At 39.4% G+C, this 16,732-nt stretch overlaps 1 protein-coding gene across 1 annotated transcript in view; it reads right to left on the bottom strand.

Moving 5' to 3' along the window:
• Positions 1–16,732, bottom strand: part of ANKRD31 (ankyrin repeat domain 31) — a 265,656-nt gene that overhangs the window by 195,973 nt on the left and 52,951 nt on the right. The window contains 1 exon segment of the mRNA XM_066386576.1: positions 15,160–15,230. Coding sequence (XP_066242673.1) covers positions 15,160–15,230 — 71 coding nt within the window.

Genomic DNA, 16,732 nt, shown 5'->3' with positions numbered 1-16,732 from the left:
GTGGGACATTCGAGGACCAACACATTATAAGCTTTTAAAACCGAACAAAAAGCTCAATTCAGAAAAGTATTGTCAGCAACTGGATAATTTAAAGACAGCAGTCCAAGAAAAGAGGCCGGCGATATTCCATAGGAAGAACATCATACTGCATCATGATAATGCCAGGCCACATGCTGCTTTGGGGACTCATCAAAAAATTGCAGAACTAGGCTGGGAAATTCTGTCGCATCCACCATATTCCCCGGACCTAGCACCCTCCAACTATCACTTGTTTTTGTCCTTACAAAATTTTTGAAGGACAAAAAATTCAAAAGTGAAGAAGATATCAAACAAGCACTGGTTCAATTTTTCGCATCAAAAGATAAAACATGGCCCTGGCCAGTTGGCTCAGCGGTAGAGCATCGGCCTGGTGTGCAGGGGACCCGGGTTCGATTCCCAGCCAGGGCACATAGGAGAAGCGTCCATTTGCTTCTCCACCCCCCCTTCCTCTCTGTCTCTCTCTTCCCCTCCTGCAGCCAAGGCTCCATTGGAGCAAAGATGGCCCGGGCGCTGGGGATGGCTCCTTGGCCTCTGCCCCAGGCGCTAGAGTGGCTCTGGTCACGGCAGAGCGACGCCCCAGAGGGGCAGAGCATCGCCCCCTGGTGGGCAGAGCGTCACCCCTGGTTGGCGTGCTGGGTGGATCCCGGTCAGGCACATGCGGGAGTCTGTCTGACTGTCTCTCCCCGTTTCCAGCTTCAGAAAAATACAAAATAAATAAATAAATAAATAAAACCTTTTTCAAAAATGGGATATATATAGAAATTGCACTCACGCTAGCAAGAAATCATTAATAATAATGGCAATTATATTATTTAATAGAGTTTATTGATGGTAAGAAAAATTTGTATTTTGTTTTATTACAAAAACGGACAGAATTTTCTGGTAGACCATATAATATTTCATGCAAATGGAAATTTAAAAAAAGCTGGGGTAGGCCTGACCTGTGATGGCACAGTGGATAAAGCGTTGACCTGGAAATGCTGAGGTCGCCGGTTCGAAACCCTGGTCAAGGCACATATGGGAGTTGATGCTTCCAGCTCCTCCCGCCTGTCTGTCTCTCTCTCTCTCTCTCTCTCTCTCTCTTTCTCCTCTAAAATGAATAAATAAAAAATAAAAATAAAAAAAGCTGGGGTAGCAATACTTATAATATCTGTCAAAACAGACTTTAAAACAAAGGCCTTAGGAATAAAGAAAGTCACTACAGCCTGACCAGGTGGTGGCGCAGTGGATAGAGCGTCGGACTGGGATGCAGAAGGACCCAGGTTCGAGACCCCGAGGTCGCCAGCTTGAGCGCGGGCTCATCTGGCTTGAGCAAACAGCTCACCAGCTTGGACCCAAGGTTGCTGGCTCCAGCAGGGGGTTACTCAGTCTGCTGAAGGCCCACGGTCAAGGCACATGTGAGAAAGCAATCAATGAACAACTAAGAAGTCGCAACGCGCAAGGAGAAACTGATGATTGATGCTTCTCATCTCTCTCCGCTCCTGTCTGTCTGTCCCTGTCTATCTCTGCCTCTGTAAAAAAAAAAAAAAAAAGAAAAAGAAAGTCACTACATAATGATAAAGGGAGAAATCCGACAGGAGAAGATATAAAACCATTATAAATATCTATGCACCTAATATAGGAGCACCTAAATTTATAAAGCAGATTTTGATGGACATAAAGGGCAAGATCAAAAGCAATACTATAACAGTAGGAAATTTTAATACCCCACTAACATCAATGGATAGATCCTCAAGAAAGAAAAAAAAGAAACAGCAGCCTTAAAGGACACACTAGATCAACTGAATTTAATCAATATCGTCAGAACCTTTCACCCTAAAGCAGCAGAATATACACTCTTTTCAAGTGTTCATGGTGCATTCTCTAGGATAGATGACATGCTAGGACACAAACGAGTTTCCATAAATTTAAGAACATTGAAATCATATCAAGCATCTTCTCTCATCACAGTGGCATGAAACTAGAAATCAATTACAATAGAAAAATTAAAAAACATTCAAACACTTGAAGACTAAAAAGCATGCTATCAGATAAAGAATGGGTTAACAATGAGATCAAAGAAGGAATCAAAAATTTATTGAAGCAAATTAAAATGAACATACAACAACTCAAGATTCATGGAACACAGCAAAAGCAGTCTGAAGAGGGAAGTTCATAGCATTACAGGCATACCTTAAGAAGCAAGAAAAAGCTCAGATAAACAACTTAACTCTGCATCTAAAAAAACTAGAAAAAAAACAGCAAGTAAAGCCCAGAGGAAGTAGAAGAAAGGAAATAATAATATAGATCAGAGTGAAAATAAATGACATAGAGGCTAAAAAAAATACAGAGGATCAATGAAACCAAGAGCTGGTTGTTTGAAAAGGTAAACAAGATTAATGAAACTTTAACCAGACTCACAAAGAAAAAAGGAGAGAGGACTCAAATAAATAAAGTTAGAAATGGGAGTAGAGAAATAACAACTGATACAGCAGAAATACAATGGATTGTAAGAAAATACTATGAAGAACTGTATGCCAAAAATTAGACAACCTAGGTGAAATGGATAAATTCCTTAAGAGATATAATCTTTCAAAAATAAATCTGGAAGAATCAGAAAACCAAAACACCAATTACAACAAATGAGATTAAAACAGTTATCAAAAAAACTGCCAACAAACAAAGGCCTTAGGCCGGAAGGCTTCACAAGTGAATTCTACCAAATATTCAAAGAACTATCTCCTATCTTTCTCAAGCTATTTTAAAAAATTCAAGAAGAGGGAAGACTTCCAAGCTCCTTTCACAAAGCATAATTCTGATTCCAAAACCAGGCAAAGACAATACAAAGAAAGAAAACTATAGGCCAATATCCCTAATAAATTTAAATGCTAAAATTCTCAAAAAAATATTAGCAAACCGAATCCAGCAATACATAAGAAAAATCATATATCATGATCAAGTGGAATTTATTCTGGGGAGGCAAGACTGGTACAATATTTTCAAATCAATTAATGTGATTCATCATAACAACAAAAGGAAGAAGAAAAATCACATGATTATATCAATAGATGCAGAAAAAAACATTTGATAAAATCCAGTACCCATTCATGATCAAAACTCTCAGCAAAGTGGGAATACAGGGAACATACCTCAACATGATAAAAGCCATCTATGACAAACCCACAGCCAACATCATACTCAATGGGCAAAAATTAAAAGCAATCCCTTAAGATCTTATTCAACATAGTTCTAGAAATCCTAGCCAAAGCAATCAGACAAAAAGAAGAAATAAAAGGCATCCAAACTGGAAAAGAAGAAGTAACACTATCATTATTTGCTGATGATATGATACTGTACATAGAAAACCCTAAAGTCTCAGTCAAAAAACTACTGGATCTGACAAATGCATTCAGCAAGGTGTCAGGATATAAAATTAATATTCAGAAATCAGAGGCAATTTTATACACCAACAATGAACTGTCTGAAAAAGAAATTTAAAAAAACAATCCCCTTCACTATTGCAACCAAAAAAATAAAGTTCCTAGGAGTAAATTTAAACAAAGAGGTTAAAGACATATGCAGGAAATTATAAAACATTGATAAAAGAAGTTGAGGAAGATACAAAAAAGTGGAAGCATATACAGTGTTCACGGATAGGAAGAATAAACATCATTAAAATGTCTATATTACCCAAAGCAATTTATAAATTCAATGCAATTCTCATTAAAATACCAATGACATACTTCAAAGATATAGAACATATATTCCAAAAATTTATATGGAACCAAAAAAGAACACGAATAGCCTCAGCAATCCTGAAAAAGAAAAATAAAGCAGGGGATATCATAGTTCCTGATATCAAGTTATACTACAAGACCATTGTACTCAAAACAGCTTGGTACTGGCATAAGAACAGGCATATAGATCAATGGAACAGAACAAAGAACCCAGAAATAAACCCACACCTTTATGAACAATTGATATTTGACAAAGGAGGTAAGAGCATACAATGGAGTAAAGACAGTCTCTTTAACAAATAGTGTTGGGAAAATTGGACAGCTACCTGCAAAAAATGAAACTAGACCACCAATTTACACCAATCATTAAAATAAACTCAAAATAGATAAAAGATTTAAATGTAAGTTGTGAAACTATAAGCATCCTAGAAAAAGTCTTAGGCAGTAAGCTCTCCAACATCTATTGCAGCAATATATTTGCTGATGTATCTCCATGGGCAAGGGAAATAAAGGAGAGGATTAACAAATGGGACTGTATCAACTAAAAAGCTTTTGCACAGCTAAAGACAATATGAACAGAATAAAAAGACAAACCACACAATGGGAGAACATATTTGACAATATGTCTGATAAGGGGTTAATAACCAAAATTTATAAAGAACTTGTAAAACTCAACACCAGAAAGACAAACAATCCAATCAAAAAATGGGCAAAAGAAATGAATAGAGACTTCTCCAAAGAGGACATACAGATGGCCAATAGACAAATGAAAAAATGTTCAACATCACTAATCATTAGAGAAATGCAAATTAAAACCACAATGAGATATCACCTCACACCAGTCAGAATGGTGCTCATTAACAAAACACCACAAAATAGTGCTGGCGAGGATGTGGAGAAAGGGGCACCCTCCTGCACTGCTGGTTAGAATGCAGACTGGTAAAGCCACTGTGGAAAACAGTATGGTGATTCCTCAAAATATTAAAAATTAAAATGTCTTTGACCCAGCTGTTGGGCAGATAAAATATATTATGCTCACTTTGTTAAAGACGGCACTGCCCACAAGGAGGCCGTCGCCCAGGTGATATTAATGTGTGTCTCTGTGGGCAGGTAGAATCCTTGTAGCCTGGGGCTTGGTTTTGGGATTAGGCCTTTCCTACCCATTTTGATGTGGGGTGGTACAATCCAATCATGCCTCAGAGAAGTGTCTTTGTATTAGAGACTTCCCTGTTTTGTATATTGGATTAAAGGTTTGGATTTCTACACTATAAAATGGGGGCAGAAAGAGAGCTTGCTCTCTTGGTTCCTGGGATGATTAGCATGAGAGAGCAGAGGAAGCAGAGCAGAGAGCAGAAAGAGGCCATGTGGCCAGGAGAAGCAGCCAAGATGGCAGAGTGCTGAGTGAGATGCCAGTTTGTGTAGTGTTTGTATCTGGGATAAGGAAGGAGATGAGGAACTGAGGAGAATAAGGCTGGTGAGCTAGAAACCTTTGATTCTAGGAAACTCGGATAAGTCAGTAGCTTTGTGAGCACTGAATGTGAGTGTGTTTTGGAGCTCAGTGTGTGTTTTTACTTGCCCGCCGGGTGCAAGCTAGAATTAAAACTAATGGCCCACCAGTTTTTGGCTCCGTTGTTTCTTTACCGACTGTCCGAATCCAATGCGAACCTGCATGGGCCGGGCTGCTGTGATAGTGGCCCTGGCCGTGCCTACTGGCTTTACATCAGCCATCCCACTTTTAGGAATATATCTTAAGAACATCAAATCACTGATTCAAAAAAAGAAATACACCGCCATGTTTATGGCAGCATTGTTTACAACAGCCAAGATGTGGAAACCGTCCAAGTTTCCATCAGTAAACGAGTGGATTAAAAAGCAGTGGTACATATACACAATGGAATACTATGCAGCCACGAAAAAGAAGGAAATCTTACCTTTTGTGACAACATGGATGGACCTGGAAACTATTATAACTGAAATAAGCCAGGCAGAGAAAGAAAAATATCATATGACCTCAGTCATTTGAGAAATCCAATGAACAATGTGAACTGAGGAACAGAATAGAGGCAGAGGATCAAAGGGACCAGAGGGAAAGGGGATGAGAGGATGGAATCAAAGAATGGAAAGGGATTGGTAAAATTATATATACATAACACAGCATTATAGAGAGCAGAAAAATCCTGGAGGGAAGTGGGGAGAGCGTTGGGGGGAGGGGGTTAAGGGGGATGTTGAGGGGAACACGAGGGTGGGGGGATGTATTCAGTTGGACACTTTAATCTATGTAAACACAATAAATTAAAATCAATAAAAGTAAATAAATAAGATTTTTTTTAAAAAAGAAAACAATATTGTAAATAAAGAAACATTTTATTCATTGTAACAATTGTGATAAAGTGCCCAAGAACTGTAAAACTTAGTATTGGCAATGCCATTTTAAAGAGGAAATGTCAGGCTTCTTGCCCCCTCCTTTCTGTGGAGAATGGAGGGAGAAGAATGTGGGAGCTTCCTGGCTTACAAGACAGCTGGGTCATCTAGTTATACTTTAACTATATAGTTCTCTGGAAGGACTGAGGCCACTACTTGCTAAACAACAAAGAAGATAAAACTTATGTGGAAACTCCCAATTCCCCTTCCTTAAGAGCCTTTAGGAGACAATGTTTACACATCTTAATTAAAAATTCCTACACTGATTCTAACTCTCCCTCCTCTCCTGGGGTCCTGAGAGTGATGGATACCTCTAGATAAGGGGTCGGGAACCTATGTCTCACGAGCCAGAAGTGGCTCTTTTGATGACTGCATCTGGCTCGCAGACAAACCTTTAATAAAAAAACAGTAACATTAAAAATATAAAACATTCCCATGTATTACAATCCATTCATTTCCTACCACTCATGTTCATGGTTGTGGGTGGCTGGAGTCAATCACAGCTGTCCTCCGGAACACTAAATTTTTTTGGATAATGCGTAATGTACACGGGTCGTTGTATGGCTCTCATGGAATTACATTTTAAAATATGTGGCGTTCATGGCTCTCTCAGCCAAAAAGTTTCCCAACTCCTGCTCTAGACAAAGGGATCATGAGCCCACTCCCCTTGCTTGAAAGACCTGCATTCTGTAACATTTTATATGCTTTCTAATAATCATCCCTCTTGAAATCCTTTATATGTATAAAAACTTGTAAACTAAACAAAGGTATTTTCATTTGGCCTCTCTCCTTATCCTAAGCTTGTTAGTAATTGACTTTTATACCATGCTCCCTCCTTACCCACCCCCAACCAGAACTTGATTTTTTATAAAAGAAGGTCTAGAATGGTAAGAGGGCCTACATGATTTGGGGTTGTGCCCAGTGTAGCTAGCTAGCCGGCTAATTAAAAACTCCTCAAATTTTTTTTGTAACCTGCCTGGTGTCTCTATGTAACCTGCGGATTGCAGTACTTTATAACGCAATAATATACTGTAATATGATAAATGCATAATAAAAACATTTGTAATATTTTATATTGTAATTATGTTAACATACTAATTAATTTTTAATAATTTTAAGAAAAAAGTACTCATTTAGATAAAAATATGTTACATCACATGCAATGGATCGACTCTGCATCAATTGAATATTGACATTTACAGATTAGTCTTCCAATATCAAAAAGAAGGATACTTTTCGAGGAAGGACAGAACTTACAAAAGAAGGACTGTCCTCCCTAAAGAAGGACGACTGGTCCCCTTAACAACTGAATACTACTCAGCCATAAGAAGTGATGACATAGTGACATTTACCACAGCATGTGGACCTTGACAACATTATACTGAGTGAAATAAGTATATCAGAAAAAGCTAAGAACTGTATGATTTCACACATAGGTGTGATATAAAACAGAAACTTATGGACATGGATAAAAGTGAAGTGGTTTCCAGGAAGAAGGAAACGTGGGGTAGGGAAAAGAGGATGTGGGAGAACGGGTGGGGGAAGGCACAGGGTGTAGGAAATCACCCACTTAACCTTGTGTCCTCTATGACTTGGATTGGGGAACTTGAGTTAAAAGCCCTGAGTAAATGTTTCTTGGATGCAAACATAAAGAAGCTGTGTGAGCGACCTTTGTGCAAACACAAAAAAAATGCATATGAATGGGTTTTAGAAAATTAGCCTAGAGCAGTGGTTCTCAAACTTTTTGAAGTCAGGGCGCATTTAAAATCCTACAAATAATTGTAGGCGCACTATATACAAATTTTTGAGAAATATGTTACAATAATTAAGTCAAATATTAAAGAAAAATATATAAAGTCCAAGTGTGCTTTTATGGTAATTAAGTGAAATAAACACAACAAAATTAAATTTATTCTGACATTAAAAAATATTGTTATATTTTTTGTTATGCTTTTTAGAATTCGTAAAAAAAAGGGGTAAAAGATTTTAAAAAGACAAAAACGTTATGTTTTTATATATATAGATACATTCTTAGTAAGATTTAGTAAATTTGGCAGGTCCTGGCACGAATATGTTAAGTTTTTTCATTCTTATGTTTATGAGAAACATGAGCCTGATGTGTCCTAGCGTTTTTTCAATGTTTGGGCATATATTTGAAAGGCAAACTCTCATTTTCTCGTCAATACATTGAAGAATTCCTCTCTTTTTACTCTTAATTGTGTTGAGTGCAGAAAACCCCCAACATACATATATGTAAAGCCAGTAGCCAGGGACACCACTACAGCAGCCCAGCCCATGCAGGTTCTCATTGGATTCGGACAGTCAGTAAAGAAACAACGGAGCCAAAAGCTGATGGGCCATCTTCTTTAATCCTAGCTTGCACCCGGCAGGCAAGTAAAAACACACACTGGGCTCCAAAACACACTCACATTCAGTGCTCACAAAGCTACTGACTTATCCGAGTTTCCTAGAACAAAGGTTTCTAGCTCAGCAGACTTTATTCACTTCTGTTCCCCATCTTCTTCCTTCTCCCTACACAAACTCTGCACAAACTGGCTTCTCACTCAACACTCCGTCATCTTGGCTGCTTCTCCTGGCCACATGGCCTCTTTCTGCTCTCCTCTCTGCTCTCTTCTCTAATGATAATCTCAGGAACCAAGAGAGCAAGCTCCTGTTCTGCCCCCATTTTATAGTGTAGAAATCCAAACCTTTAATCCAATATACAAAATAGGGAAGTCTCTAATACAAAGTCACTTATCTGGGGCATGATGGGATTGTACCACCCCACATCAAAAAGGGTGGGAAAGGCTTAATCCCAAAGCCAAGCCCCAGGCTACAAGGATTCTGCCTGCCCACAGCTACCCCCCAACACATATTAATATTACCTGGGCAACAGCCTCCACGTGGGCAGCGCCATCTTTAACAAAGTGAGCATAATATATTTTATCTGCCCAACAATATATCATCTTAACTTTACACCAAACAAAGGATAAAAGAAACTTGCCTCCAGTCTTTCTGGGGAACATGGGGGTAGGGGGTAGTGTAAATAATCCAGCACCACAGCTTAACAGCCTTTTGCAACCTAATCAGGCAAGTGAGGTGGGGGATTGGGCAGATTGTCAGTTTACAGCCAATTCCCCACACCTCTGTCCCCCAAAAATCAAATCTCCAAAAACCCTGTTGGTTTTCTGGTCCCCAACAGGCACATTTCTCTGGAATACCATAGGGCACACCTGAAAATCTTCTAGGGCACATCAGTGTTCCCTGGTGCACACTTTGACAGCCACTGGCCTAGAGGTTCTAGATTGCCCCTTTGTTTGTACTTAATTAACAAAAGAAAAAGAATATACTGACCCAAATTAGCCCTTTCTCCATGTCAGCAAAACAACCATTAATCATTCTTTCCCCTTATCACCTGATCTCCCTCCTCTGTAATCCTGTTACTTCTGCTCTGCTTCTGATCAATAAAAGCTAAGAAGGAAATTCAGGAGGTCCTCTGTGCCTCCCTTGGCAGGACTCCACCTCTCTTCCTCTTGGCATAAGTTTGTGTCTTGAGTAGGTGTAAGGGCAGTAGCCACAGCCACCATCACAGCCGCCTGGCCCATGCAGGTTCGAATTTGATTCAGACAGGCAGTAATGAAACAATGGAGCCAAGAACTGGTGGGCCATCAGCTTTAATCCTAGCTCGCAGCTGGTGGATGAGAAATACACACAGTGGGAAAACACTTCCCTTTCCATTCAGGGCTCCCAAAGCCACTGACTTATCCGAGTATTCTTAGAATCAAAGGTTTCTACCTCACCAGCCTTATTACTTCTAGTCCCCATCTCCTTCTCTCTGCACAAACTCTGTACAAACTGGCTTCTCCTTGAGCACTCCACCATTTTGGCTGTGTCTCCTCTGCAATGTTAATTTCAGGAATTGAGAGAGAGGAGCCCCCAGTCTGCCTCATTTTATAGTGTAGAAATCAAAACCTTTAAGCCAATATACAAATAAGAAAGTCTCTGATAAAAAGCCACTTATCTGAGGCATAAACAGGATTCCTCATAAGAGTGTACCACACCACATCATGCAACAGTCAAGGGTGTGGGGAAAAGCTTAGTTTTGAAAAGTTCTTAGTATTAAAAGGGCCAGAAAGGCTTAGTCTTAAAACTAAGCCTTAGGCTATAATGACTTGGCTGGCTTACAGCCTATCTTCCACACCCAATGCAAACTATAAGCAAGCAAACATATATATCATACTTACAAACCTATTTGAGGTTTCTTCCATGCAACACTGGTAGTTCCCACAGCTGCAGTGAGTACTACAACAGTGTGTAAAGAGGGACTAATATAAGGTGACAGAAAATGATTTGACTTTGGGTGATGGGTATACAATATAATGAACAGTTCAAATGCTAAAGAAATGTTTACCTGGAACTTATATACCCTTATTGATCAATGTCACCTTGTTAAAGTTAGTTTTCTAAGTAAAATTCTAAAATAACAATACATTGGTGTAATTCATTCTACATTATTTCTATACTTGTTCCTATGCCTTCTCTTGATTACATGCATACTTACTTTTGTAACTTCCTAGGGTTACAAAAATTGTATAAGATCTAAAACAAACAACTTCTTGCCTCAGCCAAAGTGGCAGAAATCTGGGTTTAATGACTGATTTTTTTTGTTGTTGAGACATAGGACTGTTCCCCCAAGACAATTCAAACTTTAGCAGCCAATTATCTGGCTTTACTTATAATAAATAAATACCTTAAACTTCACAAAAGCTTTTTATTTTATTTTATTTTATTTTATTTTTTATTCAGTACAAGGAGGTCAGGCAGTCCAACTGGGATCCACCCAGCAAGCCCACTAGGGGAAGATGCTCTGCCCATCTGGGGCACTGCTCCATTGCTCAGCAACTGAGCTCTTCCTAGCACCCAAGGCACAGGCCATGGAGCCATCCTTAGTGCCCAGGGTGAACTCACTCCATTTGAGCCACAGCTGAGGGGAGGGGAGGGGAGGGGGAGGGGGAGGGGGAGGGGGAGGGGGAGAGGGAGAGGGAGAGGGAGAGGGAGAGGGAGAGGGAGAGGGAGAGGGAGAGGGAGAGGGAGAGGGAGAGGGAGAGGGAGAGGGAGAGGGAGAGGGAGAGGGAGAGGGAGAGGGAGAGGGAGAGGGAGAGGGAGAGGGAGAGGGAGAGGGAGAGGGAGAGGGAGAGGGAGAGGGAGAGGGAGAGGGAGAGGGAGAGGGAGAGGGAGAGGGAGAGGGAGAGGGAGAGGGAGAGGGAGAGGGAGAGGGAGAGGGAGAGGGAGAGGGAGAGGGAGAGGGAGAGGGAGAGGGAGAGGGAGAGGGAGAGGGAGAGGGAGAGGGAGAGGGAGAGGAGCAGGTGGGTGCTTCTTCTGTGTGTCCTGACTGGTCATCGAACCCAAGACACCCACACACTGGGCTGACACTCTACCACTGAGCAAACTGAGCAGGGTCTACAAAGATTACTTTTTATAATTTAATGTTTTGCCCAAGAATGCTATCTTTAAGTTTAATGTGGCTAGTGTTACAAAAGCTTTTGTGCTATCATTTTATTATATATTAACCGGTTCTGTTAGCATTGCTGCAAACTTTTGCCTTGTCTTTTAATACTTCATCATGATTGTCAGGGCCATCTAAAGTTTTAATTGCCTAAATGATGAGGGATCTAATCTGTGCAGAAAAGTCTCCTTAACTGGATATGAAGTTAATCTGCCATCTTTGGACAAGTTAGGCTCCACTTCTTACATGTTTTTATGTATGACTACTGATGCTGTGTGATCTTTCCTTTCCTTGGTGGATTATTATCCCAGGACGGCTTGACTTACAATTTTGTTTTCTATCTTCTCTATTTACACAATGATAAACAAATATATCCTATGCTTTATAAAGATATGTATTTAATAAAAAAAACAAATGCACATCTATTAAAAGGTCTATTTCTTAGTCATTCAAAAGTTTTAAACACTATATTAAAGTTACTTTTCTTTTTCTATTGAGACAACCATTTGTACACTATTAACATTTTTTAGTATCATTATGAACTCATGGTTTTTTTCACAAACTTATTTCCATTAATCAAAATTATTGGCTCAGTGGTAGAGTATAGGCCCAGCATGTGGGTGTTGCAGGTTCAATTCCCAGTCAGGGCACACAATAGAAGCAACCAACTGCTTCTCCACCCCTCCTCCTCACCCTCCTCCTCTCTCTCTCTTCCTCCTTCTCTCTCTCTCTTCCCCTCCCACAGCCAAGGCTCAATTGATTGAAGTACATCAGCCCAGGATCTGAGGATGGCTCCATGGGGCCGCTGCCTCAAGTGCTAAAAATAGCTCAGTTGGAAACATGGCCTCTGATGGGCAGAGCATCAGCCACAGACAGGGATAGCCTGATGAATCCTGGTCGGGGTGCCTGAGGTAGTAGTCTGTCTCTTTATCTCCCCTCCTCTTACTTGGAAAAGAAGAAATAAATAAAATGAAAAATAATAAAATAAAATTATTGTTGACTTATTTTTCCTACTTAATTTGTCATAGCTTGGCCATGAGAACATGAGTGACCTTTAGCACTTTTAGACATCCTTGAAGCAACTTTGCTTTCCAACAACAGTAGGATGTTCCAGACCCATCCTAATATCTTTAAGCTCCAAGGCAGAGCAGCTACCCCTTAAGAATTTCTGGTCTATTTAGCATTCCATTCACCCACAGCACCCATATACCCAGTATAAAGTAAGCTCAATAAATACTTGTTAAATATGAATAAATAATATTTCAAATCAAAATCTAGGCACTAAGAGTACATGCAAGAATTGATGCTGGTCATAAGTAGTACTGCTATTTTTTTTAATTAGACAATTAATTTTAACAGGGTGACATTGATTAATAAGGGTACATAGATTCAGAGAAATCATCTCCAGGTCATTTTGACATTTGATTATGTTGTATACCCATCACCCAAAGTCAAATTGTCTTCTGTCACCTTTTATTTGGTTTTCTTTATGCCCCTCACCTCCCCCCACCTCCTCCCTCTCCTCCCTTCCCTCCCCATGGTAACCACCACACTATTGTCCATGTCCATGAGTCTCATTTTTGTGTCCCACCTACGTATAAAATCATACAGTTCTTAGTTTTTTCTGATTTACTTATTTCACTCAGTATAATGTTATCAAGGTCCATTCATGTTGTTGTAAACGATCCGATGTCATCACTTCTTATGGCTGAGTAGTATTCCATAGTATATATGAACCACATCTTGTTTATCCAATCCTTTATTGAAGGGCTGTTTGGTTGTTTCCATGTCTTGGCCACTGTGAACAATGCTGTCGTGAACATGGGGCTGTATGTGTCTTTACATACCAATGTTTTTGAGTTTGGGGGGTATATACCCAGTAGAGGGATTGCTGGGTCATATGGTATTTCTTTTTTTTTTTTTTTTCCTGAAGCTGGAAACGGGGAGAGACAGTCAGACAGACTCCTGCATGCGCCCGACCGGGATCCACCCGGCACGCCCACCAGGGGCGACGCTCTGCCCACCAGGGGGCGATGCTCTGCCCCTCCAGGGGCATCGCTCTGTTGCGACCACAGCCACTCTAGCGCCTGGGGCAGAGGCCAAGGAGCCATCCCCGGAGCCCGGGCCATCCTTGCTCCAATGGAGCCTCAGCTGCAGAAGGGGAAGAGAGACAGAGAGGAAGGAGAGGGGGAGGGGTGGAGAAGCAGATGGGCGCTTCTCCTGTGTGCCCTGGCCGGGAATCAAACCCGGGACTTCTGCACGCCAGGCCGACGCTCTACCATTGAGCCAACCGGCCAGGGCCAGTAGTTCTATTCTTAATTTTTTGAGGAACCACCATACTTTCTTCCATAATGGGTGTACTAATTTAGATTCCCACCAACAGTGAATGAGGGTTCTTTTTCTCCACAGCCTCTCCAAACATTTGCTATTACCTGTATTGTTGATAATAGCTAATCTAACAGGTGTGAGGTGGTATCTCATTGTAGTTTTTATTTGCATTTCTCTAATAGCTAATGAAGATAAGCATCTTTTCATATATCTGTTGGCCATTTGTATTTCTTCCTATAATAGCAACTAAGCAAGAGAAGACAGAGCTTTTATAATTTAACTTTTTTAATTTCAAGTTTTCATGTTCTTGTGCCCTTTTATTATAATACCAGGTTTCATTGAACACCAAGAATACTTGCTACACTGTCACATAACACACATAATATTCACTCTGGAGGAGTCACTAGGAGACACCTCAAAGATAAGGATAGCCATCTGCTAATACTACTAAACCCAAGTTAAATGGCCTGCATGACTGCCTGTTAAGAAAGACATGACATGTCTGACCAGGTAGTGGCACAATAAATAGAACATCAGTCTGAAACGCTGAGGACCCAGGTTTAGAATCCTAAGGCCACCAGCTTGAGCACGGGCTCATCCGGTTTGAGCCTGGGCTCATCAGCTTGAGCACAGGGCTGCCAGCTTGAGTGTGAGATCATAGACATGATCCCAAGGTCACTGGCTTGAGCCCAAGGTCATTGGCTCTGCTGAAGCTCCTCCTGCCCCCAGTCAAGGCACATATGAGAAAACAATGAACAAAGGAGCTGCAAGGAAGAATTGATGTTGTCATCTCTCTCCTGTCTGTCTCTTCCTCTCTCTCTCTTAAAAAAAGAAAGACATGACATACATAATATTAAGACTGCTATCAACAGAGAAAACAAAATGTTTTCAAATTTTAATCCCAAAATTACAAATCAAAAGTGTAGACATTTGGAGTAGCAGGTGTTGATTGCACCTGAGCTCCTTCTCATATGAACAACGCTATGCAACATGACCCAAAGTAAACAGCAACATTGATTTCATATGTAAAAGTGTATGGTAGCAATGTATACAGTAGCCCAGTTGTAAGTAAATGTACATCCAATTAAACCTTCTACTTTTAGAGTATGACAATTTTACTTTATATGACACTATCCATAAAGAACATACCTTGAATGCTTTCGTGGTTCAGTAAAAGTTTAGCTTGAGGAAATGACACAGTGAACACTGGACAACTTTTTCTAAAACAAAAATCAGTTAATAAATTTATTTAATAAATAAATAAAATTTTAAATGAAAAAATTTATTCAAATACACTTTAAACTTTTTTCTTCATTTAAAGGAATTTCAAAATTGGATAAGTTGTTTTTATTGCTATATAATTCCAATTATTTTTACAATTACTTCCAACTTGTTAACAATATTTCAAATGGCTGAAAAATGAAGGGAGTGAAAAATTGAGATGAATTTCTGAGGTATAAACATGCTAAATTACATTCAGTTCTGAAAAAAATAACTTTGGAGATGTCTGTCTGCCAAACAGAGGTGGTGGGGTCAGGAAATAAATTGGTCCTGAATTATGTAGCTTGGCTATCTAAATCTTCAAATACACTGAAAGTTTGTCTTTATCATTTTAGATGTAAGTAAAAGTCACTAATGACATCATTTATCATCCTTGATTTTCAGAGCAAAGAAAAGATAGGAAACATTGACAGGAAGAGGTAGAAAGCAAAATAAGAGTCATGCCTAATCTGCAATTTTGATTATCTGCCCTGTGATAATTGAAATTTCACTGAAAAAAAGCCGTCAATAAAGTTTTTTCTCAATCTAATTTACTACACAATCAAGACATCTTTCTTTTTAAAAAAAAAGCCTTTTTTTCAGCTCTTCTAAGAGCAGTTTTTATGCACCAGACATAACTACTTAAGTCCTAAGAAGGATAATAAATTAAACATTCTCTCCTGTCTAAAATAAAAGTAATCAATATATACTATGTTGAAAATGGAAATGAAACTGCTAATATAAAAATAATTATTGATATTAGGCAAAACTGCAAACAATGTACATGTCCAATAGTAGAGGGTTGATTAAATTATAGTATAATCAAGTTATACAGTGAAACATTATGAGACCATTAAAATTCATATTTATAAAAATATTACTGAGAAAATAATTATGATAAACTATTACTTAAAATTTTTAAAAAGGATACAAAACTATCTGCAGAATGATCTAAATTTTGTAGAAAATATGAACAAAAACAAAAGTATATAGAAAACCTAAAACAAAATGTTAACAATGGTTCTCTCTGAGCAGTGGGATTATGGATGCTATCTTGGTCTTCTTTAGCCTTTTTTTCCTACTTCTGTAAGTGAATTTATATTGCTGATATATTCAGTAAAAGAGTTTTTTTTAAACCAGCAATTCTCAAACCTTTTGATTTTGGACTCCTTTAAACTCTTAAAAATTACTGGGAAATCCAACAAGTTTTGTTTATGTGACTTAACATTTATTTATATTTATATATTAAAAATTCAAATGAAGGCCATGGCCAGCTAGCTCAGCGGTGGAGTGACGGCCCTGCGTATGAAAGTCCCAGGTTTGATTCCCAGTCAGGGCACACAGGGGAAGCACTCATTTGCTTCTCCACCCTTCCCCCTTTACTTTGTCTGTCTCTCTCTTCCCCTCCCACAGCCAAGGCTCCACTGGAGCAAAGTTGGCCCAGGTGTTGACGATGGCTTCA

This window comes from Saccopteryx leptura, chromosome 5 (assembly GCF_036850995.1).
Source record: "Saccopteryx leptura isolate mSacLep1 chromosome 5, mSacLep1_pri_phased_curated, whole genome shotgun sequence".
In the NCBI taxonomy this organism is placed as follows: domain Eukaryota; kingdom Metazoa; phylum Chordata; class Mammalia; order Chiroptera; family Emballonuridae; genus Saccopteryx; species Saccopteryx leptura.
Note: the sequence above shows the minus strand (reverse complement) of the source record. Positions and strands in the feature narration are given on the sequence as shown.